A 26,747-nucleotide genomic window follows, 5' to 3' on the forward strand; every position below is an offset into this window, starting at 1 on the left:
TACTTTTTGTAGTTGCAACCTGAACAGTTTTATTTATTTTACCTAGTCATAATTCAAAATTCTTGAGGAGGGTATGTCTCTTAAGCTTAGGACTTTTTATAAGGGGGACTTACTTCTGAAACTTACTTTTAACAGTCTCGTGCATGTATGTTGGGACTAAATATGATGTTTTGGGTAATTGGGAGTAATGAATCATTGGACCTTTATAATAATTCGAGTAGTTAAAAGAGTATCATTAATACTACAGTATTTTTTATTACCCATCATACTTGTAAATCCGGTTTTTAGCTGGCTTGTTAATTTGTAATTGGTAGTATAAAGAACAAATTTTATTTTCCTTAACAGTTGTCATTATTACTTAATTCCTGAGTAGTGGCCATCCTTATCCATAGATATATTCAATTACATTCAAAACCTGATTGAACGTTCGTGTGTGCTCATTAAAGACGGAGTGTAACCCAGAGGATTTGTTGCAAAGTTATAACTGTAAGTCCTTGTTGGACTTAAAGTAGAATTGGTGATTAAAATCGGAGTAATTCTAGAAAATGTCCTATTTTATATTCTTTTTTCCTTCCTCTCTTGTCAAAGCTGATTGTAGCTGATCTAATGAAATGTCATGAGGATTATTCTTTCTCTCCTCCAAAACATTCTTCAAATTGTTAGGGTTACCATTATGATTTTCGGTTTCTTTTTTTTTAACATGCCAATTCCATACCGGATTAACACCTTTGGTAATCATTGAAAAAGTATTATATCATTCAACATATACTCCTATTATATATTTTGTAGCTATTTAATCATAAAATAAACAATAGCATAAAATATTCATACATTGTTCTTACTTACTAAATAGACATTTCTTACATGAACATAGAGGAAATAAAATTACATATTATAATTCAGACTGACCAAGCATGTTATTATTCAAAATTATTAACATTTAAGCGTTTTTCAACTGTCAATCTATTTCTCCTTTGTGGGATGACTAAAGTTGATAATATTGTAGAGAAACACGCGTGCAAGGAGAAGGGGAAAAAAAAGACATATGGTATCATTGTTTAAAATACTGATGTGATTATCATTTCACTGCTTTATTATGATTTTTGAGGGTATAACGAAAGTATTTATTAGCAAAATGTTTAATGAAGATATACTACGTATAATTGACTTCGACGTTTTTTATCCGTTACAGTAGATTTGAAAACGTCACACTCCATGAAATTGTAATTCATTATGAACCTTATTCTCAGAATAATAGCTAATGAAACAACAAAGTAGAGTATTTTGAAATACATTTGAAGTTCCAAGTTCAAAAAAGAAGGCTTTAATTAAGTATAATCCACATACTAAAAAATATACCATCATACATTTATGTTAAATATACAAAATTAAACAATTGGAATCATATAAGTAGCAACAATAAATTATATATACGGAATATTGAAATAATAGATTAATCCAGTTAAATATTTCATAACTTTAGGTTGCAAGACACAAGCAAGACGTGGAGTTTAATCAAAAAGGATAATCACCCCTCTTCTTCATGTGAAAGTTGCTATATACAATTGTGCACAGGATAGATATATCTCTACCGATGAGATCTAACTAATTATTAATAATAAAGTAAATGTCAAAATCATAAAATTAGACAATAAATATACTAATAAAAAAATGTTGGAAAAAAACCATCTTAAAGATTTAGAGCAAAAGCTAATTGTGTAGTAATGTCAGGCGATATCACTCCTTATTAAGAGCATCAAGAAAGATATTTTCCCCGTTATTTATGCTTATATAACAACATACTATTATCATGAAGGATATACACAATTGCTAATTATAATGCTACACCCAATGTAACTACCCCCGTTGTTGTGACCATTTAAGCAGTTGTTTTTGCCTTTTATGAGTTATCTGAACATCATTTCTTGGAGCCTATCAACCATAGCTAAGCCTTAAGTGATAATAGAAGTAATATTTAATGACTATGTAATATTGGAAAACCTAATTATCATACCCAAGTCTTTAAGTGAAGAAACTTGTCTCAGTCAAACTAGTTGCGAACCATCCAAAGCTACTACCCCCGTTGTTGTGACCATTTAAGCAGTTGGTTTTGCCATTTAATGAGTTGTGTATCATAATTCTTGATATGTTTAGCTAAAATAGAATCATATTTTATGGTTAGATTTAAAAAAAAGAAGAATACTTACTGTGAGATAGTACAACATTCAGAGTTCCATTTCGATATTAGTAAATACTTTTTACTGATAACTTGATCGTCATTTGGTGTGGATGACTCAAAACATTTTTATATGTATTTCTATAAATGACATCAGTACCAAGATCCTCTATTAATTTAATGATGGTTCCTCGGGAAGGGATAGGTTTACCCGTGTATTTCTCCATAAATTTTTTGAACGTAGATAATTAGCAATGGATAAGGTTATATTACATGCAATAAGCATCTTTGTGAGATCAGAGTTAAAGTTTGACTTGATGTATTCATCATTAACTTGATTTTTTAGATGAATATCCATGCTCTTGATATGAGGATAATGAGTGGCTTTTAATTCTAGACAGGGGACTAAAGGCACATTTATATCGACAAATCTGACAAGCCATCTGTTTCTCATGCGGTAAGTATTTTCCAAACTCCCGGGCCTCTATTTTCATAAATCGAGACAGAAGGCGACGTTATTTTAGGCATTGTATTCAGTTCTCTATCGACTATCACCATCTAATATTATATTAATTTTGAATAATAAAGGCGGGAATGATAACGTTCTTGATTGATAGAAGAAGATGTCTATTATTTAATCAATGATGCCATGCGTATTTATTCTTTTCTCCTCGCACGCTTTTCTATTCCTACCAAAATTATCACCCTTAGTGATGACCAAACAAGCTTTGGAAAAAATAATTTTTAGTTGGAACTCAGCTCTCTTGTATATATAAATATTTTTGACTCAATCTATGAAGAAAATTATATTTAAACTTACTCTTCCCCCACCAATGGCAGAGGCATCTGCAAGGATGTAGGCATTCCCTCAAGTGATTGTTTTGAATTACAAAAAAATATCGCTCAGGATTAAATTTTTGAATGAGAAATGAAAATTTAAATTTAAATTTAAAAATTGCTTGAAATTAATTGATTAATAATCAAATTACCCACAAAAAAGAAAATGGAAAAATTTAAAAAAAATCATTGCTATGGGGAAAAAAACTAGCTCCCTCCCCAAAAATCAATTTAAGGATTTGTTTTAAAAAAAAAAACACCATTCGTTGTGCCCCCCTAAAAAATAAAATAATAATACAAAGACGCGTCCGCAGGATTTATAAATCTATAAAATTTGCAAAAGAGGGCAATAGTAATTTAAACTTCATTTACAGGTGAAATGATTATGGGTAATTTGATTATTAAAGAATTCATAGCAAGCTATTTTGATCATTACGGATTTGTTTAAGATGAACAATTTTACTGTAAGCAATTTGATTATCTAGTGCAGGGATGTCCAACCTGTGGATCGCGGCCACTATGCGGTCTGCCAATGTTTAAGTTTGGCTACTTCTTATTCTCAGTCCAAGTAGTATTTTTTAGTAATACTGTTGCAACATCATGAAAACGCTTAGAACTCTCATAATACGTATAAACCTTGAAAAATATTTCCTGGTACCGCATGTTTACTGAGTCTTTAACAGGGTTGCTACATAAGCTTTTTTAAAGCAGTTTGGCCTTAAAAAGTAGATTTGGCTTTTTTTAAATATTTGGTTTAAAATTGAAATAAATTTGTATTTAATAGTTTTGTTTTGTATATGCATTTTTCATGAAATTTAACTTAATAAGTTCTATGGCCCATTCAAATATTTCGAGTGGAAATACGGCCAATTATATTAAAAGGTTAAACATCCCTATTCTAGTGCATTCCCATTGAAATTTATATTCCAAAATATATATTATATTTATAACTATATTAGGACAAGAAATTATTACAAGAGACTCCATTTTATTTTGCGAAATATAAATCGGCCAACAGGTTGTGCAAGTGGATATCTGGTCCCTAAGGTGGATCAAACCCTAATGCCTCCACTATCCTGAGTAGCAACTTCGAATATATTATAATACATTCCGGCTCACCGGTTACGAAAGTGAACCGCTTGTCCACAAGAGGGATCAAAATCTATCGCTGCGGCTATTCTGATTATTACATTTCCCTTATGATATCCTATGATATACCCAGCACACGGGTAGTGCAAATGAACCCCCTGGTCTAAAAGTTGATTATTATCCACCTCTACCGCTTTTCTGAGTTTCAAAGAGCCGTTTTAATATCCTGTAATACACCCTACCCACGGGTTGTATAAAAGAACCGCAGGTTCAAGATGTGGATCGTTACCTACCAGCACAACTTCTCTGAGCATCAATGACCCCTTTCAACCTCCACGGACGGTGCAAGTGAACAGCTAGTCGAAAAGGTGGGTCATCAGCCACTGCCTCCCTGAGCATAAAGGACCCCCTCTAATAGTCTATACTATAACTCGGCCAATGGGTTGTGTAAGTGAACTTGTACATGGAAATCCCCATCATTCATAATCTCAGGAATGATATGAGAGAGCAAATTGAGACTTTCAAGACATTTTTATGATGGGGCAACGTGACAACAAGACAAGTTATCTGACTGAGGGTCAGTGGTTTGTTCAGTATGCCAAGAATACCTGCTTTCACTCAGGTATTGGGCGAACTTTAAACAAAGCAATGTATTTTCATCCGATAAAGGTTGGACTTGAGGTCTTACATTTATCCAAAGAATGTAACCGGGGAAAAGGATCTATTAGAGATGTTCGAAAATATAAGCCAGGAAAGGCATAGATGAAATACCGTTGGATGACATGAAATGGGTATTCTGTAAACAAACAGTATCTGGAGAACATAATTGTTCCATCTCCAGCCTTAAATACCACGCTTCAGAACCTTGCAGCGTTGCCATGGAGGACAATTAAGATTTTTGGAAATATCTTTTGTACTCACACTGACAATCTTTTTAGGGCCGCAAAGTGTAAAAGGGAGGAGCTAATCACAAGCAAAAAGAAGCAACAAACAGGATAATGCAACTCCTCTCCCAGCAGTTTAAGGAGGCCGAGGCAAACAGTGCGCCAAAGTCCCAGTTTTAAGTATCTACCCTGGAAAAACAGATCCGCTTACCTCTTGGCTCTTGCGATCCATGGAGCAGAGAATGGATATTATAGATAAGGGATTAAAAAGATGTCTTAAAACAGTTCAATGTAAAAAATCAGTTGCAGCCTCGAAAGGAGTCATTCCTCAGTGTTGATGAAGTTCCCAGATATAAGGAAGTTACATTGGGACAGACCGCATCAATTCTGTTGGATAGAAATGAACAATGCTCTAAGGGTTACAATTGGACTCTAATCAAATAAGGTCATCTGCAATAAAAGGGACACTTCTGTATTAGCAAATGCCATAATAGGACAATATACTCCAAAAGTAGTTGATTTGGTTAATGTGTGTATGTTAAGGATATATTAAGTAAAAATATTAATATAAAAACTAGGTAATATTGGGTATGTTCAAAAAGATGATTTTTTGAAATTATTACATTTGATATTGAAAAATATATTTGTTTTTGTCTTTTTTGAAGAAAACTAATCCAATTTATATTAAATATATATTGAAACTGCGGCTCTTTTCCACTACCCGTGGGTGGGGTGTATTAGAGCATATGAAAAGGTATCCTTGATACTCAAGGAAGCGGTGGAGGTGGATAATGATCCACCTTTTAGACCATTGTTTCAATATACAACCCGTGGATCGGGATGTATCATAGGATATTAGAAGGGGTTATTGATTCTCAGAATAGTGACGGTGATATATTTTGATCTCTCTTGTGGACAAGCGGCTAAATTTTATAATCTGTGGGCTGGGGTGTATTATAATATATTAAGAGGGGTCCTTGATCCTCAACATAGTGGAGCCGACAGGTTTTGAACCCCTAAAGGAACAAGCTGTGCACCTGCATACCTGTTGGCTGAGGTATATTTTTGCAAAGTAGAATGGAGTCTCTTGTGACAATTTTTTATCATACAATAGTTTGATCACCTTAATATAATATACATTTCAATAAAAATACACTAGATTATTAAATTGCTTGCAATGAAATTATATCATATTCAAATTGCGTGGAATGAAATTGTATCTGAATTAAATCCTTAATCATCAAATTGCTTGCAATTAATTGTTTAATAATCAAATTAATGACTATCATTTTACCTGACAAAGTAAATTAACGTAAAATGATCACTGTATTGGAAATTTTATAGATTATCCGGGAATTTTGTTCCTTACCCGCTCTGATGGGGATTTTGCAGATTGCCCGCGCATTATATCTACATTCTTATTGAAAACTTCATTGGTTGAGCTTGCCTAATAAAAGAAGAAAATATATCAGCATTATATCGTATGATGTTTACTATATTTACATCATATTTTCGTTAAACACATTTGATATTAATTTATTAAAACAGATAATAGCTTGAAATTTTTTAAAACTTCTTTTGTTCATAGAAAATGAGACAGCTTTGAAAAAGCTGTATGTGGCCTCTTACGTACGATTAAAGATGCCTGGTCTGTTCATGTAGCGGTAGTAATAACAGAAGAAGGAAATGAATAAGATATTTCTTCTTTGTTATCCTCTTTATGCAAGTATCATTTAAGCTTTGAACTCCTCAAGACCAATATTTTTTTTTGTTTTCACGAAATTTTGATCTTTTATAACATGGATACAAAACTATCGATTTTGCAAGTAATTGACATTTTTCTTCTAAACAAGATAAATTTTGTCATCAAATTTTTAAAAAAGTTCACTACTCAGAAATTAAATAGTAATGATAAATACTGAAGAAAAGAAAATGGATTATTCAGATAATTAATTTAAAAAAGATCTGCTACAACCTTCAGGTTTTGAAAATATATCTTAAGCATTTTCAAGCTCTACAAATGAATCAATTAGTCACACATCTGTGTTTTTGAGTACCTGGAGTTGTTTTGTATCAGATTTGACCTTGATTTAGTCAATATCAATTAGTTGCTGGTCATTCGATGGTGTAATATCACACGTTCCGAAGTATAGATATTTTACTCAAAAATCGAGTTTCTGTTGGTTCGTAAAAAAACAGAAATTTTAAGTAGTTAGACTCAAATTGGGTATCATTTTCATGAAAAAGTATATCTGGGGCAACAATATAGATCTAGAGTGTACCACTGGCTCGAAATTGAACATACACAAGGCAAGAGATGTGCAAAGTAATAGTAGAGTTTCAAATGTTGACAATCGCGGTTACAAAGAAGATGAAGTAGATAAGAATTCTTTGTGGTAGCAGTGTTGAAGGAGCTCCAAAAATGATCAAATTTGTCTATGATATGCTTTATTGGCCTGCATTTAAACATTAACAATCTTATTATAATATAACATATTTTACAAGAGAAATAATTGTTTTATTTTTAATAATTTCAAGTAGGAATTTTCTACAAATGATGTTTCCCTAGCGATACTGTTATTAAAAGGTGTAACACGGAAGAGGTGCGTTACTTTAGGACTAATATAAATATTCCATACACTGATCCTATCTTATACTTTTAAATTGAAAGAAGAGAAGTAATAATTTGTTTTCCTAATTGTCTTACCAATCTCTTTCCCATTCATTTCGTTACTTCATTTGCCTATCCGAGATCCTAAGAGTTGTGACTTTGATTTTCATTTTAAAATAAGGCCAAGCTTTTCCACCTAACCCATCATAACGACTGATAATTTCTGTTTTCTCTTCATTCAACAATAGACCAGATAATTAAGAGAATGAAAATAAGACTCCAAATCTATTTTTGATTGATTTTATTGTCTTTTACGGACTCCCGCAAAATATAATTGTTACGTCGTCTGCATAACATAGACATTTTTTCCTATGACGTCAATCTATTATTTGTCTTACGTTTTCGACATTTTGTGCAAAAAATATTTTTCTAAGAACATGACCAAAACCCAAAAAGTATCTAAAGCCCATCGATATCCTCTGAGTTTAAATTAAAACCTGATCATACCTATGGCATGAAAGTAGAAGCCAATACATGCTTGAGAGGAGTATGATCAGTTGTTGGATCAAACAAAAGGATGCAGTCTATGATTAGCAACAGATAACAGGAGGAGCCTAACAACAATGCTAGATAAAGACTGCAAGGCCACCATCCCCTCCATAAATACATAACAAATAGAGATTCTGAGGATGCAAGTGGGATGTTACTTGATACCCTACAAACACCTAAGGGCATAAATGATTTCTGAGAGAATAAGCAGAACCAAAGACACAGAAAGGAAATATTGAATCTGAACACTCCCAGGGGCCAAGAAGATACTTTCATGGCCCTTATTAGACATCTATTAGATTGTGATCTCAGAGTCTGAGTGACCTAAAATGGTGGTCAAATTTAAAATACTGGTGCTCTTCGATATTTCGAGAATTCGATCCATATTTAAAAATTCATAGTAATTCTTCAACGTCCGGGTTTGGTATATCTTTTTGGGACGGAAGGTTGGATCAAGGGGATCAAATTACACATCCATATTCCCAAAACCATAAATTTTGCTCAAATTATGCTCGAATTTGGCTGTACTATTTTTGAAGAATACAATTGTATACCTACAGACATTAAAGCAAGATACCTGAAGACAATGCGTCAGCATTGCTATTGCAGGGTGAGTAGTTTCATTGCAGTTGCAATCATCCTTTATGTTATTAAGGCCCAATTCTTTCTATCTCCTCCTTAGATAAGAGAATTTTAACCTCTGTGTTTCTTTGGAGTGAGCACGCGCTCCCATTGTCCTGCTAATGTATTTTGATACAAACTATTCCCATTGAATTTGATTAGTGGTGTACATGAAGTTTCCCTTATAATCTACATATAAAGAATTTTTCCAGGAAAAATTGACCTTAAATGCACTGTTATATCAGGAACTCCCGATACTTAATGTGACCTTATAATGCTTTTATATAAATTCAAAATAGATACACTAAATAATGATGAACGATATATCTAATTTATTAAAAGCTAAAGGAACACAGCATTAACAGCAATCAACTTTAGAAATAAATTAAAATGCCAATTGTCGAGTTCTTGTTTTTATTTTATTTTTATCATTGGATACTGGTAAATTTTACATATTGTACATGGTAGGTGGATTGTTCATGAGACAATCCTCTACGATAGCAAGACATGTTTGAAGTGAGTATCTTCCCGTAAATAACTAAAAACTAAGGAACAAATAAAAGCAATGCTCCAAAGTAGTTGGAAAGAAGAAACACCTATTCAAGCCTAATTTATATCCTTTATTATGGAATATTATTATTTAATTCTGTAGATTCCTCTTGCCTATTGGAGGTCTTATCAATCTGTTTCGACTGTAGTCTGGGCCGCCCTTTGCACTTTTTTCCGTCTGAAAAAATGAGCATTCCCTTTATAGACCAGTATTGAGCTGTCCCAACTTCCGACTTAACCCTATCAATTTATCCACCTCCACGAGGAACCACAAAAAATTCTTGCTTGAAAGATTTAAAGATGAGATTTTAAAGTTTAAAGCCTAAGGAGAGGAGGTTTCTGCATCTATAAAACCCTGGGTCTCTTCTGATAAAGAAATTGTCAGTTCTTTGTCAATAATAGAATAGAAAGAACGCCTATCGCCCCATACTTCATTTTGGCCGTAGAAAAGACGAAAAACGACTCCCAAGGCAAAGGAGACCTCCTTCTTCAACTTCATTGTCTTAACTTCATTCATCCTACTCAAGGAGCTCTTGCTTAATTTCAGAATGAAACTCCTCTAAAACAAACACAAGTTACTGAGCTGTTAAAGCAGACCATTCTAGAAAAACTTTGATTCATTTATCTTATCATTGCACATAATTTTTCGCCCCAGTAACTCCACTCTAGCTATATATTTATTAATACACAAATATATTCTAGTTTCTAGCTACGATTATCATTTTCTTGAAGGTAAAAATAATAACAAAATACTACTTCTAGATGTCTTTAGTGATTTAAATTACACGATTAATACATTGCATCAAAAAAGCTTAAGTTATGTTTAAAGGCTAAGTCGAAAATGAAATAATGGATAAGATATTTTTTAACCTACATGCTGTATTTAGAATCAGATTAAAATCTGTAAAATGTAAATCAACTTTACTAAGCATTTGACACTCTGTCCCACAAGTATCTAATCCACAGTCTGTATAGAAAAGGTTTTGGTGATTATACTATTCGTATTGTGGGCGTTACCTTATTGAAAACTCGTACCTGGATTAATTATAAAAAGAGAAAGAGTTTTTTTTAACAGAACAGGTATTCACCGAGGTGATCCTTTGTCTGCAATACTTATCATACAATTTATTGACAGCTTAATACATGATATTCATAAAAATGAGAACCTTATAGGTTTTGAATCTTCTACTTCTATGTAAAATTAATGCCGATGATTTTACATTAATTGTTACCGTCAAATTGACCGGGGCGTGCAACCCAACACTCTCAAATTTAAATGATTTTTGGGACACAAGCTCAAGCTTATGAGTTGATTAAGTGTGCCAGATTTTAGTACAATATTCTTTGTCGTTCATAAGATATACTCGTCCCTGTCCCTTTTTGTACCAAAATTTTAATTTTCAATGTCTTATTTCTAGACGCTACTTATTATTGTATATTTATATATCCAAAGGAGCTTACCTCTTGAAATTTGGTACTTGAGTATATTGAAGTGTTAGAATTCCAAAAATGAAGTCAAAAGTAGAATACTTAAATGTGATATTACCTCAATTTTGATTTAAAAAAAAATTGAAATCCATTGGCAAGTACTTGATAAAAAATTAAAACAATCGCCCAGCTATAATGAAAATGAAACTTTGTCAAAATGTTTTACATATGTAAGAGTATGACTGTGGCAAAAATGGTGTAATGTAAAAATTGTAATGGTGTTATTACTGGAGTGACGTTGTTGGTCCCTTTTTTGGGATTTCAAGCTCCCCCCCCCAATCCTCATCTTGTATGAATAGTAACGAAGGTTTTTGTGAATGCAGTGCTGGATCAGCTACTCTGACCAGCCAACTTCTCGAGAAATTACCATGTTGGACTTCCCTGCGTGCTCATTGGCAATTTTCTGTATTCTAGCAACGAATTTTGGTGTCCAGACACAGTCCCTTGATCATTTGACCTCAACCGGCATTGCTGTTGCCTCAAAACCACATTTAGAGACATCATATTTCCTCCTAACTGTGCGAACGAAAGTATCACTGAGTCCCAGAGATCGAGCATTTGTTATATTGTCGTTTCCAGTGAATATTCCAAGGAGGGCTCCGTGCCTTTTCCAAATATTTGGGACAACGACATCGTCAATTGATTCCATTTTTTCCAACTGATTCAGGTTTAAACCAGTAATCTAACTAAATAAATAATTTGCCAAAATCTACCCATCTTTTCATAGTTTCATCAATTCCATCACAAGGTTTTTTATCCCGAATTATCGCAAAAATTAACGAGGACCATCCAACACCAAAGTTATCAAAATGGTGGCAATGGTTAAAAAAATGTTTACAGTTCTTATACTGACCTAATCCACCATCAGAAAAGTAATCTACTTACTATATGCGTTTCAAGGACAAAAAACAGGTTCTCTCGTCATTGCATACCTATATCATGTCCGTGGTTATTTGGAATGATGCACATTGAAAGACTTACAAGTTTTCATTCCTTCAGTTAGTACCTCAGTATTGTTTAAGAATTTTTTTCTAGTAAAGTTTCAAGATGAGTTATAAAAAATTTTGAAAATATTTTGTAGTGGTATATGACAGTAACAGAATGTATTTATCCACTGAATGTGAAAACTAAATGCTTGGACATTGCTGCTGATAGTCCAATATCCCAATTGTCCCCTCAATGTCCCAATGAAGATTTCAATAGTATCAGTGTTCTTATTTAGAAAATGCTAACAACGTCCAACTTTGGATACTTTTAAGGACTATCTAAAAGTGCGGAAAATTAAAAGGGATATTAGTGTGTGTATACATACTTTTAAGATTTTTTACAGAAATGTTTCATATATAGAAAAGTTACGGGAACTCTTGAAGTGGGAACCAAATTTTATAGAGATAAGAAAGGGGAATGTTTTTTAAGCGGAATATTAGAGACGGCAGTCAATTTTTTCTTGGAATTGTTCAATACTAAATTATTGTTATATGAAAGTTAAAATTTTACTGGAGAATACCTTTAAATGTAAACTCGATAAGGATGATTTTTAACCTTTTTTAATGACACGAGCATTGGGAGTATCAATCTTATTTAAGCGAACCCCACTATGTTTTGTACACGATGAGAATATAGAAGGAGATTGACACCAATTGATTAGTAAATATTGTAGAACATTATACTCGTGTTTAATTTAGTAATTAGCTGTATTTTATTTGAGATTATTTTATGAAATATTAGTGTACCGAATGTTGTCATGTTGTAACTTAGGAGCTATTGTTTTGTGTATCAATATCCCTGTCTAATGATTTTTTTATATAGTTATAGTTGTATTGTGTCATAATGCATTTATAAACTAAATGAATTCCAACAAATAAAGACAAAAAAAAGAAGTTATAATTCAACGTGCGTAGGTTCGATACTGAGTTGCTCCTAGAGATGAAAATACATATTATGTATATGGATTGGACTTAAAAAAAAAAATTCTAGGTCAGATGTAGTAATTGTATACTATAATAATTAGTTATACTTAATCTGTACAACTCCATCTGACCAATTAAAGGAACATAAATAAATAAAAAGATAATCTTAGATTTTACTTATGTTTTGGCTAATACATATAATTAATATATAAATTATTTCCCCAAAGAAAGGCAAAAAAATGTATTTGGCTTAAGTACAATATATTTATTGTCATGGCGTATACTTACTTTATTTTTGGCAGTGATAAATAGAAAGGCTGTAAAAAAAACACATTAGATACATATGTTCACATGATAAAATAATACAGCTTAAGCTTTTGAAAGTTAAATTTATATGGTTGATTGGTATTCAGGAGGAGTTCTACATAATGGAATATACTTATTTTCATTGTTGTATTTTAATTTTATTTATAAAAATAGAGATAGGTAAGTCTTATACAAATATTTATAACAATAAATTTCTTATTTTCTAATTAAACATAGGATTAGGACTTAAGTGTCATCAATGCTCATCTTACACGCTGAAACATTGTCATGACCCATTTTACCACGAAGATGGAAAGTTTAAAACAAATAATTTTCTTAATGAATGCCCATCTGATAAGAAATACAACTTATGTCGTAAGATTTATCAAATTGGTAAGAATCCCTATAATTGTAAAGAATCATTATCATTAATAGATGAAATATCATTTTTGGTATAAAAAAAGTTTTAAATGAAGATAAAGAGAGACTTTGAAACTTATTTAACATAATAATATTGGATCATACTAATGAGTATAACCAACGGCGGAGTAACACAATTTTAACTGGAGAGTACTTGGCTCAAAAAATTTTCAATTGTGAAAATTGAATTAATGATTATTAAATAAACAAAGTATTTCTGAAAGTTCAAGTTTGTAGAAAAAGTTTTATTCCATACTTATTCTTATATTAGCTCATTTTGGACCAATGACCATCGGCCTTTCTGAATGTAGTCCTGGTAAAATGAAATTATTTTTTTAGCTCTGAATATTATCTACATCCATGTAAATCCGGTGTGTTTTTTAGCTGGCCTGTTAATTTTTAATTGGTATTATAAAGAATGAATTTTATTTTCCTTATCAGTTGTTATTATTATTTAATTCCTGATTAGTGAACATCCTTTCCTAAATATATTAAATTATATTTAAAACCTGATTGAACGTTCGTGTGTGCTCATTAAAGACAGAGCGTAACCCAGAGGATTGGTTGCAGAGTTATAATTGTAAGTCCTTGTTGAGCTTAAAGTAGAATTGGGGACTAAAATCGGAGTAATTCTAGAAAATATCCCATAATATATTCTTTTTTCCTTCCTCTCTTGTCAAAGCTGATTGTAGCTGATCTAATGAAATGTCATGAGGATTATTCTTTCTCTCCTCCAAAACATTCTTCAAATTGTTAAGGTTACCATTATGATTTTCGGTTTCTTTGTTTATAACAAGCCCATTCCATACCGGATTAACACCTTTGGTAATCATTGAAAAAGTATTATATCAATCAACATATACTCCTATTATATATTTTGTAGCTATTTAATCATAAAATAAACAATAGCAGAAAAGATTCATACATTGTGACTTACTAACAAAATAGATATTTCTTACATGAACCAAGAGGAAATAAAATTACATATTATAATTTAGACTTACTGTCAATCTATTTATCCTTTATGTGATGACCAAACTTGTTGTGGAGATATAATTGTAAGTCCTATTTGGACTGAGAGTAGAATTGGGGATCGACGTCGAGTAATACTAGGAAATTTAATTGTTTATATGCTTTTTTCCTTCCTCTTTAGTCACAGCTGATTGTATTAATGGAACGTCATGAGTATTATTTTTTCTCTCCTCCATAACATTCTTCGAATAGTTAGGATTACCATATTCCTTTTCGGTTTTTTTTCTTTTCGCATGCACATTCCACACTGGATTTTTCCCTTTTGGTCATCTATAATATATGTAAGCTTGGGGAGGATATATTAGAATGTTAAATAAAGAACATGACCTATATCTCTTCCAACATAGAGGTGGGTTTAATGATGTACTTGGTCATTGATTTGTTTGAAAAAATCAATTACGGTTGATTTTGGAAAAAAAAACATTTGCATTGCACACTTCTTCCTTTTGTGTTATTATCTTTCTGTAGTAAATTGATCATTTTCTATGAAGTGAAGTGCAGTCATAATAACAAAAAGGGAGAAAATATGCCTGCCCACATAGCAAATCGAAACCTTAAAATGGTTATTTTCTTCATTTTTAAGGTCAATTTACATAGGTAGAGTTATTTCTTTCGATATTTTTCCATTATAATTTTATCATAAGTAATAGTTAAGGATATATCTCCCTTAATCCTTAATTAATTAATAAATGACTTATTTTGGATGAAGTTTTAATAATTACATTGCAATTACAATCGTATCTCTAAATTTCAAGATTACAGTTTACAGCTCCACTGTACAACAACTTCTGTGCTTAAGTTTGGATTATCAGGGTTATCATTTCCATTTTCCGAGTTGTTTTTTTTTCATAAAGAAAGAGTACACACTCACATTCCCTGAAACCAAAACTAAGAGTGATCACGAGCAAAAGAAAAGGAAATATATTCTTCAAGAAGAATATAGATCAAAGGTTGCTGATTTGTGAAGCCCTCTGAGCCACTCCTAAGTTATCTTACGTAAAAGTTGGAGATCCAGTCCAATCGCCTAGAGCCTTAGACTTGCAATTATGTAAGAATTTCCTCACTTTGCAGTCTAAATCCTCAGAACAAAAACAAAAACTCATGAATAAAGAATTACACTTCCACTCTCTATAAATACATAATCTCGTATTTGGCATAACTCCCTTCCTAAGAAATAAAAGTAGATACATAGATGATTTGAGGAATGTGGAATCAAGATGCACATTTCTTTTGACTTTGTTCTTCTACATTTTTATATACAGATTCAAGTAATACGAAAACAAAAATATAACTAAAACTCCATCAACAAACAAAAATAAATCAAGCGGGAAAAATCCAAAAATAAATTCAAAGAAAATGAAAAACATATGAAACAAGAAAATTATCACATTTTATACGCCCCAGCTTCCTAGATTATACTTGGGCTTTATATTGTGATTTTCAATATTAGAAATTTTTCTTATTTTGTGTATCACTTTGTGTAAAAGGAGTAAGGGACAAAATAATTGGAAGGTGTAAAATATATACTTCTTTGATTTGAGAGAATGAGATACGACTTTGACAATTTTTTCTTTATATTGTTATGAGTATTATATTTTTCCCCCACGGGAAAACTGGTCCAGCAGAATGAATTTTATCACTGAAAAATAATTCCGCCTGCAAAAAATTTCCTCTTAATTTCACTATGGTACTTAAATCCAACAGTATTCTAGGAAACACCTCTAGCCAGCCTTGACTTAATTATAAGATTTTGCCACATATTGCTTCTTTCAGAGTACGATGCTCTCTTTCTATTAACCCATTTCCTTGAAGATGATAAAGAGTAATTTTTATTTTTCTATATTTTAAGTTTACATGAATGTATGCCATATAAGAGAAATGAACTGTTCTTGATCCTTCAAACTAATTATTTTCGAAGTTATATTGTCTTATAAAGGGTCTGTATTAGTTTGCCATTCCTATAATCTTATTTATATCTTTGATTATTTTAGATTCCTTGAATTGTTTTAAATCTGATATCTTTTTGTCCTTCGAAATTTTGAAACCTAAGAAATCGTTCTCACTCTAACAAAATTGGCCTCTGTCAACATTATATCTCAGTCAATTTTGTCTCAATGTTGCAGATACTTTAGACATTTGCTCATGATGCTCCTTTTTTGTTTTAGTGTAGATTAAAATATCAAATATAATAGCAAAACAATCATCAATGTTACCGGTTAATGTTATCATTCTTTGGAACGTACTTGTCGAATTTTAAAGCTCAAATGACATTGTGAGATATTGGAAAAATCGTAAGGAGTTGAAAAGGCATTTTTTGTTTGTCACAAGTATTTATTAGAATTTGGTGACATAAAATTTACTCAAATACTGTCACATATTTGTTTTCATTAATTGATACGTGTATGGGTTTGCTGTACCACTACATGTCTTCAGTCTCCTACAAATTCCCATACACCGTTTTATTTCTTAAACTTATGAATGAAAGATAACAAATTGATAAAAGTATTTGATCAAGAAAAAAAAATTCCCCAACTCTTATCAAGATGAATCGTTGGAAACATATTTTACATGTATAGAGGTATCACCTTCTCAAAAATCCGTTTAGCTTTTTATCGTACCCTTCAGGGTGGGATCTCAAAGTCTCTGTAAATTTGGTCAATTTGACGTACATGTTTGTATCATAGACTTACAAAGAAACCTGAACTAAATTAATTCATAATATTTATTAGAAATTGACAAAATTCAAAAAAAAATATGAGTAGGTTTTAATATATTTAATATAAATTATGGACATAATTTTAACATAGTTTGTTTATTCTTTTTTTAGACTTGGAACTGTTGTCTTGTTGGTACTATTTTCACCAGAGTGAAGAATAATGCTATCCACTGATATTCTAAAAAAAGAGTAACCGATAATTAACGTTGTACCCCTGACAATTAATGAAAGTTTTGGAGCTGCCAGGACGTATACTAGATTACCTGTGAACAGCTCTGAGAGGGTAGGAAAGAAAGTAAACACGAACCCAACTCTGTATGTAGTAAGAACATTCCCAAGAATTACTTTGGAGTTAGTCCTAAACTCTAGTCTTAGTCCAACAAGAACTTTTTATCATAACCATAATTATAAATTCCCACCCAACGTTGTATAGTTAAGAATGGTTACAATTTTAATCTATTATATCACTCAGTTTTTATCAAGGTAAATGGCTTACCTTATGTTCAAATTGGAAGGAATTTATATAATCATATATCATTTGTGGCCTAAAATGGTAAAACTCTCAATTAAGGTATGAGAATAGTAGACAATATGGATCCTTGATATTACAATATTAAACTGGCATATCCTCTAAATATTAAAACCATATTAGTTTCTTAATTACATAATTATAATTGATAACAAGCACAAAAAAAAAAAAAATCTGGAAAATTTAGACTATTAGAAGAAAGTATGAATAGATTGTGCTCCAATGAAAAGAAGATATCCTTCTGAAATTCTTGAAATCAATAAATTTTTCTGAGATTGTCTGCCGTTTGGACAATGAAATACGAAAAAATGATGGATAGTATTTTATAAATTCAAAATATACAATTTTCCTCAAACGGTATTTTAAAAGATTCAATGCACCCATAAATGGGTGAAACAATATTGGGCAGAAAATTTTTAAAGATGAAGAAGAAAATATTTTTAGAATCGTTGTAACCCTTTGGGTACAATATACAAGATTTTAGCTTTATATATTCCATCTGGAGAGAAAAAAAATTTAAGACAAATTAAGTAAAGTTTAAGTTTAATCCTAAGAAAGATAGGGTCATAATAGCCGGTGACTTCAATGAGGGAGAAAAATCAAAGCAAGACTTTACATCGGAATCTGGATTCCGAATATTTCAGAATAAAAGATCTGGAAAAAAAAGAAAACAATTTAATGATTCTTGCAGATGTAACAAAAATTATAGATCTACCTTTGTCAGAGACTATCGGAGAAAAACATCAAAAAGTAGGATAGATCTCATCTACGTATCTGATGTCAGATCAATTTATTCTAACCAAAACAATTATTAGAAGAAAAAAAAGACTGTATATTATGTGAAGAATTAGAAACGTTTATCAATAATAAAATGGAAATTAGAACCCGTACTTTAAATGAAAATATAAATTTCAAAAATTTAAATCTATTACGGAACATATAAAAAACTAATTGAGTTGATATAATCAGTGTCATTGAGACTGAAAATACAAAACAAAAACAAAAAAAAATGCACCAGAGATCAGAAATATTATCAACGCCTATATACTACCAGGAAAGAGATTAGGACGGAGAGAAAAATCGTGAAGAAAATGGTCTGTCTAAAAAAGAGCAAAAGAATCTAACTGAATAAAACATCTATGGAGCGTTTTCTTTCCTTTTAGAGGCAAGGACAGGCCTAATTTTCAACAACAATTAATTAGTGGACTGTAATACGGGTTTCATTAAAGGCGTCTACATACAATCTTCACCAGTGATGGGCAAGTTAGCTTATCTTTTTAACTAGTTAAGTTAAAATTAATTATTATTTCATTTTTTTATTACTAGTTGAAATAAAGTTAACTTCGATTTCTATGAAAATTAACTAGTTTAGTGAAAGTTAATTAACTTTACAATAATTTAAATTAAATTAACTCAACCAACCTTGTTTAAGTTAAAATTAATTTCGATATTAAGAAATAACTATTTAAGTTAAATTAATTTCGATATTAAGAAATAACTATTTAAGTTAAATTAATTTCGATATTAAGAAATAACTATTTAAGTTAGTCAATTGAGAGATTTATCAAACCTTTATATTATAGATTATTCTGTCAGTCTCTCTGCCTAAAATTGTATCCTCTTCCAATTGAACGACCAATAAAAAAATACAAATTCAAGTTACTACTAAAATGGAAGTCTAAGACAGCTAAAATTTTATACTTTTGAATTTCTATCTAATTTTAAACTATATCGAAAAAAAATAAAAATAGAAGATAATATAAAAACGACATTTTCTACCACACAGAGAAAATATTCATTTTATCAATTTGATGTGGAATGACCCATTTGAAAAGTTTAATAAAACAAATAGTGTCGATGCAGTGTTTAACTAAATCATTCGAGAACTAATGATTACTTGAAGACAGTTTTTTGGTATTTCAACTTAGAATAACAAAATAAATTTAACTTTAAACTAATTAACTTAATCAAGTTATGTTAAAAATAAGTTAATACAGTTTAAAAAAATTACAAGTTAAGTTCACATTTAATTTTGATAAATTAAAAATGAACTAGTTAAGTTGAAGTTTAAATAACGCTGTTTAAATCATTAACATCACACGACGAGAAATTTACTTATATTTCCGGGACAAGAAAAAGATAATAATAATATTACACATACATAAAGTTGATAATATTGTAGAGAAAAACGCGTGCAAGGAGAAGGGGGAAAAAAAAGACATATGGTATCATTGTTTAAAATACTGATGTGATTATCATCTGCCTGCTTTATTATGATTTTTGAGGGTATAACAAATGTATTTATTAGCAGAATGTTTAATAAAGATATACTACGTATAATTGACTTCGACGTTTTTTATCCGTTACAGTAGATTTGAAAACGTCACACTCCATGAAATTGTAATACATTGTGAACCTTATTCTGAGAATAATAGCTAATGAAACGAAAAAGTAGAGTATTTCGAAATATATTTGAAGTTCAAAGTTTAAAAAAGAAGTCTTAAATTAAATATAATCTACATACTAAAAAATAAACCATCTTACATTTATGTTAAATATACAAAATTAAACAATTGGAATCATATAACCAATAACAATAAATTATATATACAGAATATTGAAATAATAGATTGACCTAAATATTTTCTTGTTCTGACATCGGAATCCAGTTAAATATGGCATAACTTTAGGTTGCAAGACACAAGCGAGACGTGGAGTTTAATCAAAAAGATAATCACCCCTCTTCTTCATGTGGAAGTTGCTATATACAATTGTGCAAAGGATAGATATATCTCTACCGATGAGATCTGCATAATTATTAATAAGAAAGTAAATGTCAAAATCATAAAATTAGACAATAAATATACTAATAAAAAAATGTTAGAAATAAATCCATCTTAAAGATTTAAAGCAAAAGCTAATTATGTTGTAATGTCCTGCGATATTACTCCTTATTAAGAGCATCAAAAAATATATTTTCCCCGTCATTTATGATTGTATAACAACATACTAATTATTGCTAATTATAATGATACACCCAATCTAACTACCCCCGTTGTTGTTACCATTTAAGTAGTTGTTTTTGCCTTTTATGAGTTTTCTGAACACCATTTCTTGGAGCCTATCAACCATAGCTAAGCCTTAAGGGATAAAAAAGTAATATTTATTGACCATGTAATATTGGAAAACATAATGATCATACCCAAGTATTTAAGTGAAGAAATTAGTCTCAGACAAACTAGATGCGAACCATCCAAAGCTACTACCCCCGTTGTTGTGACCATTTAAGTAGATGTTTTTGCCATTTAATGAGTGGTGTATCATAATCCTTGATATGTTTAGCTAAAATAGAATCATATTTTATGGTTAGATTTAAAAAAAATTGAATACTTACTGTGAGATTGTACAAAATTCAGAGTTCCATTTCGATATTAGTAAATACTTTTTACTGATAACTTGATCGTCATTTGGTGTGGATGATAAAAATTTTTTTTATATGTATTTCTATAAATGACATCAGTACCAAGATCCTCCGTTAATTTAATGATGGTTCCTCGGGAAGGGATAGGTTTACCCGTATATTTCTCCATAAATTTTTTGAACGTAGGATGATTAGTAATGGATAAGGTATACTACATGCAATAAGCATATTTGTGAGATCAAAGTGAAAGTCTAACTTGATGTATTCGTTATTAACTTGATTTTTTAGATGAATATCCATGCTCTTGATATGAGATGAGGGTAATGAGGGGCGTGTAATTCTAGATAGGGGACTAAAGGCACATTTATATCGACAAATCCGACAAACTATCTGTTTCTGATCCGGTAAGTATTTCCCAAATTCCTGGGCCTCCATTTTCATTAATCCAGACAGAAGGCGACGTTGTTTTAGGCATTCTATTCAGTTCTCTATCGACTATCACTATCTAATATTATATTAATATTGAATAATAAAGGCGGGAATGATAACGTTCTTCATTGATAGAAGAAGATGTATATTATTTAATCAATGATGCCATAAGTATTTCTTCTCTTCTCCTCGCACGCTTTTCTATTCATACCAAAATTACACCCTTGCACATACATTACGATAAATATAACTAACTAACAGAACATAAACAACAATAATAACACGCAACATATTTAGAATGAAACAAGATAATAAGATCAAATTCGCAATTCCGAACACTGCCCACCATGACAAACCATTATGTTTTCAGACGATTTTTGCAACTTTCATAACCTTAGGCATGCGTACTTTCACACTCTTTTACAAGGTTATCTTTTCCTGGAAAAAATTCAACAATTCCCCCAATAGTCCATTCTTGATCTTGACCTTCATCTAAAACCACTACAATATCATCAACGGTGAGATTTTCCTTTTCTGTCCTGTATTTGCTTCTCTTCTGTAGATCTAAAAAATATTCTTTCTTCCAACGTTCTCTTACTTGTTTTAATAAAGTGATTGAATTTCTCCATAGAGATTCATGACTCAGACTACCTTCGACTATCTTATTCGGAATATCTATCACATTGAATTCGGTTAAAAGCATTGAAGGAGTCAAAACAATATCTTCTACTTCAGTAGACAATCTAGTTAGCGGTCTACTGTTTATAACAGTTTTAATTCAAATTAAAGCTGTATTGAGTTGCTCGGGGCTCAAGCGTACTAATCGAAACTGTCGATTAAATAACTTTTTTGTCAACTTAACCATATACTCCCAAGCTCTACCCTAGTTAAGTACTCCAGGGGGAATAAATTTCCATTCAAAATCCTGTTGCATTGCCCATTTAGAAAAAAAAAAATACTTCTATTTGTGTAAAAACTTCGATATAACTCTCGAAGCACCAACAAAATTCTTCCCATTGTCACTCCATATAACTCTAAGAACTCCTCTTCTTCACATAAATCTCCTTAACGCAATGAGAAATTCAACAGTTTGTAAAGACTGTGTCATCTCAAGGTGTACTTGTCTAGTTGATAAATCAGAAAATATAGTTATATCAGCTTTAGTGGGAACTTTTGATCTTCTTGAATTATAAACTATAATTATACCAGTTTAGGGAACTGAAGTTTGTAAAAACAGTGCAACAAGATTTGCTCTCGCAATCTCAAATTTGCAGGATCTATAATTAGTATAGCTACCACTGATTGGGATTGTATACCTATAGGATGCTTGGTACCTTTAAATAGATAATTAATATTTCCAAGTTTTCCTCCCACACGTAATAGGGTATCAACACCATCCCAGTATAGGCTTAAAGATATTAAAGGATCTTTTGATGAAAACATATTTTTCTTACTGAGATCTATACATATACTGTCTTTGTTGATGTCGTAAAATAAACTTTTCGGGGTTTTTAACGTCCATTGGAGTCAATTCTCGATTTATTGAATTGGGTTTCCCCTATTCTACACCACTGAACAAATTTCAGCATCCAACCTATGACTTTCTTCAATTCAGACCATGATGAACATCTTTATACTAACAGATCAATATGGCCATCCAAAACTTCAACACATGTTGTCAAAGTAACCTTTATTACTTAAACAGAAATATACTTATAATCTTCTCTAAACGAACAAGAATTATTTGGTCATAATTCAAGCTTTTCACTCAACCGATTAGGCCCATGAAGCCATAACTTGGAGGAACCTAATTCTTTCGCATTAATGCCCCTACTTGCAGGGTCTACTGGATTATCTGCACTACGAACATATCTCTAAGATGATGGTCTTAATATTCCTTGTATAAATTCAACACGATTTACAAAAAAAAGCTTCCATTTACTTGAGTTAGAGCTAATCCAATGGCACAGGATTATCGAGTCTGTCCAAGCGTACAAATTGTTAATGTGAATAGGCGTGAAATCCAAAAAGTGGTCAATCATTCTAGCAGCTAATAAAGCACCTTCTAACTCCATTCTTGGGATACTAATTTCCTTTAGAGGTTTTACTCGAGTACGAGAAGCCAAAAACTCAACTTAATTTTATATTTAGTTTGAACTCTTCAATGTATTACGGGTGCCCATCCCTTGCACGATGTATCACAAAATATAAAGATATCTGAAACAGTGCCATTTCCTAATCCATTCACGACACATCTTTGACTAGGTATTTCTCTCAAAATGTTTATTATTCTCTCCAAATTTTCCATCTTCTAAACAATTGATTAGATAAATAATCCTCCCAAACTATCTTCAACTTTCATGTATCTTGAAGAATTATTTTAACAACAAAAAAATCTTTGGCGAGGAAGAAACATCACTTTGACAAATAGTGAATTTGACCAGGACAATTTACACACGAGATGTTTTTTACATAAACTTGATGTTCATCATTCCTTTTTTAAAAAAAATCATGTAACACTTTTATTTCCGTTACCCTCGATTAAGCTATTCTGGTGGACAACAAACTATGTTTCAAAAATCCCTCTAAAGTAATATCTTCTACTTATGAATTGTTCGTATACCTCTCACAATTATCTCTTAAAGATACAGAAACTTCATCCTCCAAAATCAATAAAACAAATCTTCTTACAATAGGTTGTCCCAAATATATATAATTCGCTTTTAGAGCACGTTGAGTCGTAATTATTTCATTGTGGAAATAATCAAGATAATTTGCAATATTTTTTTGCTTGAGTTAGACCCACGAATCTATGGATCAGCTTGGATATCATACTCCGACTACAGCCAAAATTCTATTTCAAGATTTTGATAGCTTCGTCATAACTTTCCTTGGTCACATGAAGAAATGAAATTTTCCTAAGAGCTGCACCCTGGAGTGCAGATCTAAAAAAAACAACAACTTTGTTATAGTATTGATATTATAATTATCCACATTGGCTATAAAATTCTCCATCCATGACGCATAAATCGTCAATTCTCCATTGAAATTCGATAATTCCAATTGGGGGAAACGTAACATTACGATTTTAGACTCATTAACAGGTGAAGAACAACCCTTTTTAATAACCAGAAGCTTTTTCTCATATCTTATTTCCGGTTTCAAGTGATTGATATTCAATTCTCTTGCAAAATTTCAGGAAGCCTTCATTGTCTTTCCGTGCTTTTTTTTGCAACTCCCGAATTTGTCAGAGTTGTTTACTATAAGATCTAGATCACCATTGGTCTCAAACTCGGCGTAGAATTTAATTAATTGTTCCATTTCCAAACAAACACGTTCATCAACTCTTGGAGTCTCTATAAGTAAGGTGATACATCTTTCACTTCATCAGTCAGCTCTTGAAAATACTCTTCGAAACATCCCCTATCCTCACAAAGCAGTGCAATACCTAGTATAAATGGTGCCATCTTATATTTAAACAACTTATATTGAATATTAATATATTTAACAACACTTTTTATTACACTAACGACTTCAGATGATATTACCCTATGCTATTGGCAACCACAAATTCATCCAATTCCTTAGGATCCGGGTCGACGGACTATGTTACAACCTCCCTCGAACGTTTTCTTTCCTTTTAGAGGCAAAGATGGGCCTAATTCTTAATAACAATTAATTAGTGGACTGTACTACTGAATTTATAAAAGGCGACCACATGCCTACTTCATCAAACACAATGATAAATTGACTTATATATCCGGAACAAGAAAAAGATAAAAATAATATAAACCCAGGTGACCTGCATTCCATATGTATTAGACGCCCTTATAGACACCTATTTATTTCGGTCAGAAGGATATTGTGTAGCGAACAACTCCCAAAAATCGAACTCTCATACTCCATTAAATTAAAAGATAAACAAGGAGAAACATTTGTAGCACTGGTCGAATCAAGCAAGTTGACGAAAGCCAAAAAATTTCCCATAACGAAGGTGCCTATTCAGAAGGATCAATAGAGTAGATAATAGTGGCCATAGTTTTCCTGTATCTTTTAATCCCGAGCAAGATCCAGTAATGGAGCATGAAAAAACGGGTATGGGTGAGGGAAGTAACGAGGTAATAAAACCAGAAGATAAAGACACAACTGTGAGCAAACAAAATAATGTAATGGCATCTCTGGAAAATACAAAAGAAATAAGTACACCAAATCAGGCAATCATACAAGGAGAAAACTATACTGGAACTAACTTTGATGTTAACACACCTTCCGAGTAGGGAGAGAGAAAACCAAACGAAAAATTTATTATAGAATCAGTGTATGAGCGCCAAAATAACGAATCAGAATTAAACTCCAACGAAGAGGACCCTCAGGATAGATCAGGAAAAAAAAAGGGAACTAAATATCTCCCTGGAACAAATTATGAAACTTCCACCAGTGTCCAAGAAAAACAAGAATTGCCCCTCGTCTCCACATTCAGTTTAATGAACGATTAGTAGTGCCTTTTTTCAACATAAACATCAACTAAATAATGGAAAAAATTCAAATCAATAATATTTTTTCACAAAGAAAAATAGCTGTAATAGCTCAGATGAACATCTAACCCAAGATCTACTCAAACGCATAATATCAAATGGAGTTATGCAAAAATCATAGCGGACTGAGGATACTACAGGCAAATATAAACGGGCTTTCGTCAAATAAAAATTTAATAAAACTATTTAAATACTTGAATGCCATCGACCTACCAGAGGTAGTGTGTTTTAAATGACACGAGAATACGCAACATATGTGAGTGGTCTTTCAGGCAATCAAAATATAATAATTACTCTTCAATTACAATAATTACTCTTCCAGTGCAATAACAACTGGATCCAACTACCCTACAAGAAGGGGCATAATCCTTGTCAGAAATGATGTGCCATCAAAGTCAGTGATCGTGGATGAAAATAGGAACTATATATCAGCTGTGGTGTGGTTTCAGAAATCGCATTATAAAATATTAGTATTATATATACCTTTTGGAGATAATATTTATGCAGAACTAAACTAGCACAATTTGGATATGACCCCATGAGTGAAAAAGTAATTATAGCTGTAGATTTAATACTGCAGAAAAACCAGTTAGAGACTTCACATCTCCCTTTGGGTTTTCAAATTCCAAGGAGTTTGTTTCGTGG

At 31.5% G+C, this 26,747-nt stretch overlaps 1 protein-coding gene and 2 long non-coding RNA genes across 9 annotated transcripts in view; 1 reads left to right on the forward strand and 2 right to left on the reverse strand.

The window, feature by feature from the left end:
• LOC121126873 (uncharacterized) lies at positions 1 to 19,459 on the reverse strand. Of its 6 annotated transcripts, XR_011782877.1 has the most exons (8): positions 14,445 to 19,459; positions 6,620 to 14,260; positions 6,356 to 6,433; positions 2,997 to 3,289; positions 2,204 to 2,902; positions 2,015 to 2,154; positions 261 to 1,951; positions 1 to 201 (listed from the first exon to the last, which is right to left on the reverse strand). It is a non-coding gene; the product is annotated as an uncharacterized lncRNA (long non-coding RNA). The 6 variants fall into 6 exon arrangements; XR_011782873.1 differs by having other exon boundaries at positions 2,015 to 2,902; XR_011782876.1 differs by having other exon boundaries at positions 2,208 to 3,289.
• LOC121126872 (UPAR/Ly6 domain-containing protein crok) overlaps positions 13,066 to 26,747 on the forward strand; it is a 21,852-nt gene continuing 8,170 nt past the window's right edge. Inside the window, exons 1-3 of one of the 2 annotated variants that reach the window (XM_040722228.2) lie at positions 13,066 to 13,200; positions 13,258 to 13,413; positions 13,712 to 13,756. In XM_040722228.2, coding sequence (XP_040578162.1) covers positions 13,143 to 13,200; positions 13,258 to 13,413; positions 13,712 to 13,756 — 259 coding nt within the window. In that variant the 5' untranslated portion in view covers positions 13,066 to 13,142. The remainder of the gene's footprint in view (positions 13,201 to 13,257; positions 13,414 to 13,711; positions 13,757 to 26,747) is intronic. The other variant, XM_040722230.2, reaches the window with a different exon arrangement.
• On the reverse strand, positions 20,170 to 26,741 carry LOC139906845 (uncharacterized). Its single transcript, XR_011782881.1, has 3 exons — positions 21,112 to 26,741; positions 20,920 to 21,059; positions 20,170 to 20,857 (listed from the first exon to the last, which is right to left on the reverse strand). It is a non-coding gene; the product is annotated as an uncharacterized lncRNA (long non-coding RNA).

This window comes from Lepeophtheirus salmonis, chromosome 12, assembly GCF_016086655.4.
Source record: "Lepeophtheirus salmonis chromosome 12, UVic_Lsal_1.4, whole genome shotgun sequence".
Classification (NCBI taxonomy): Eukaryota; Metazoa; Arthropoda; class Copepoda; order Siphonostomatoida; family Caligidae; genus Lepeophtheirus; species Lepeophtheirus salmonis.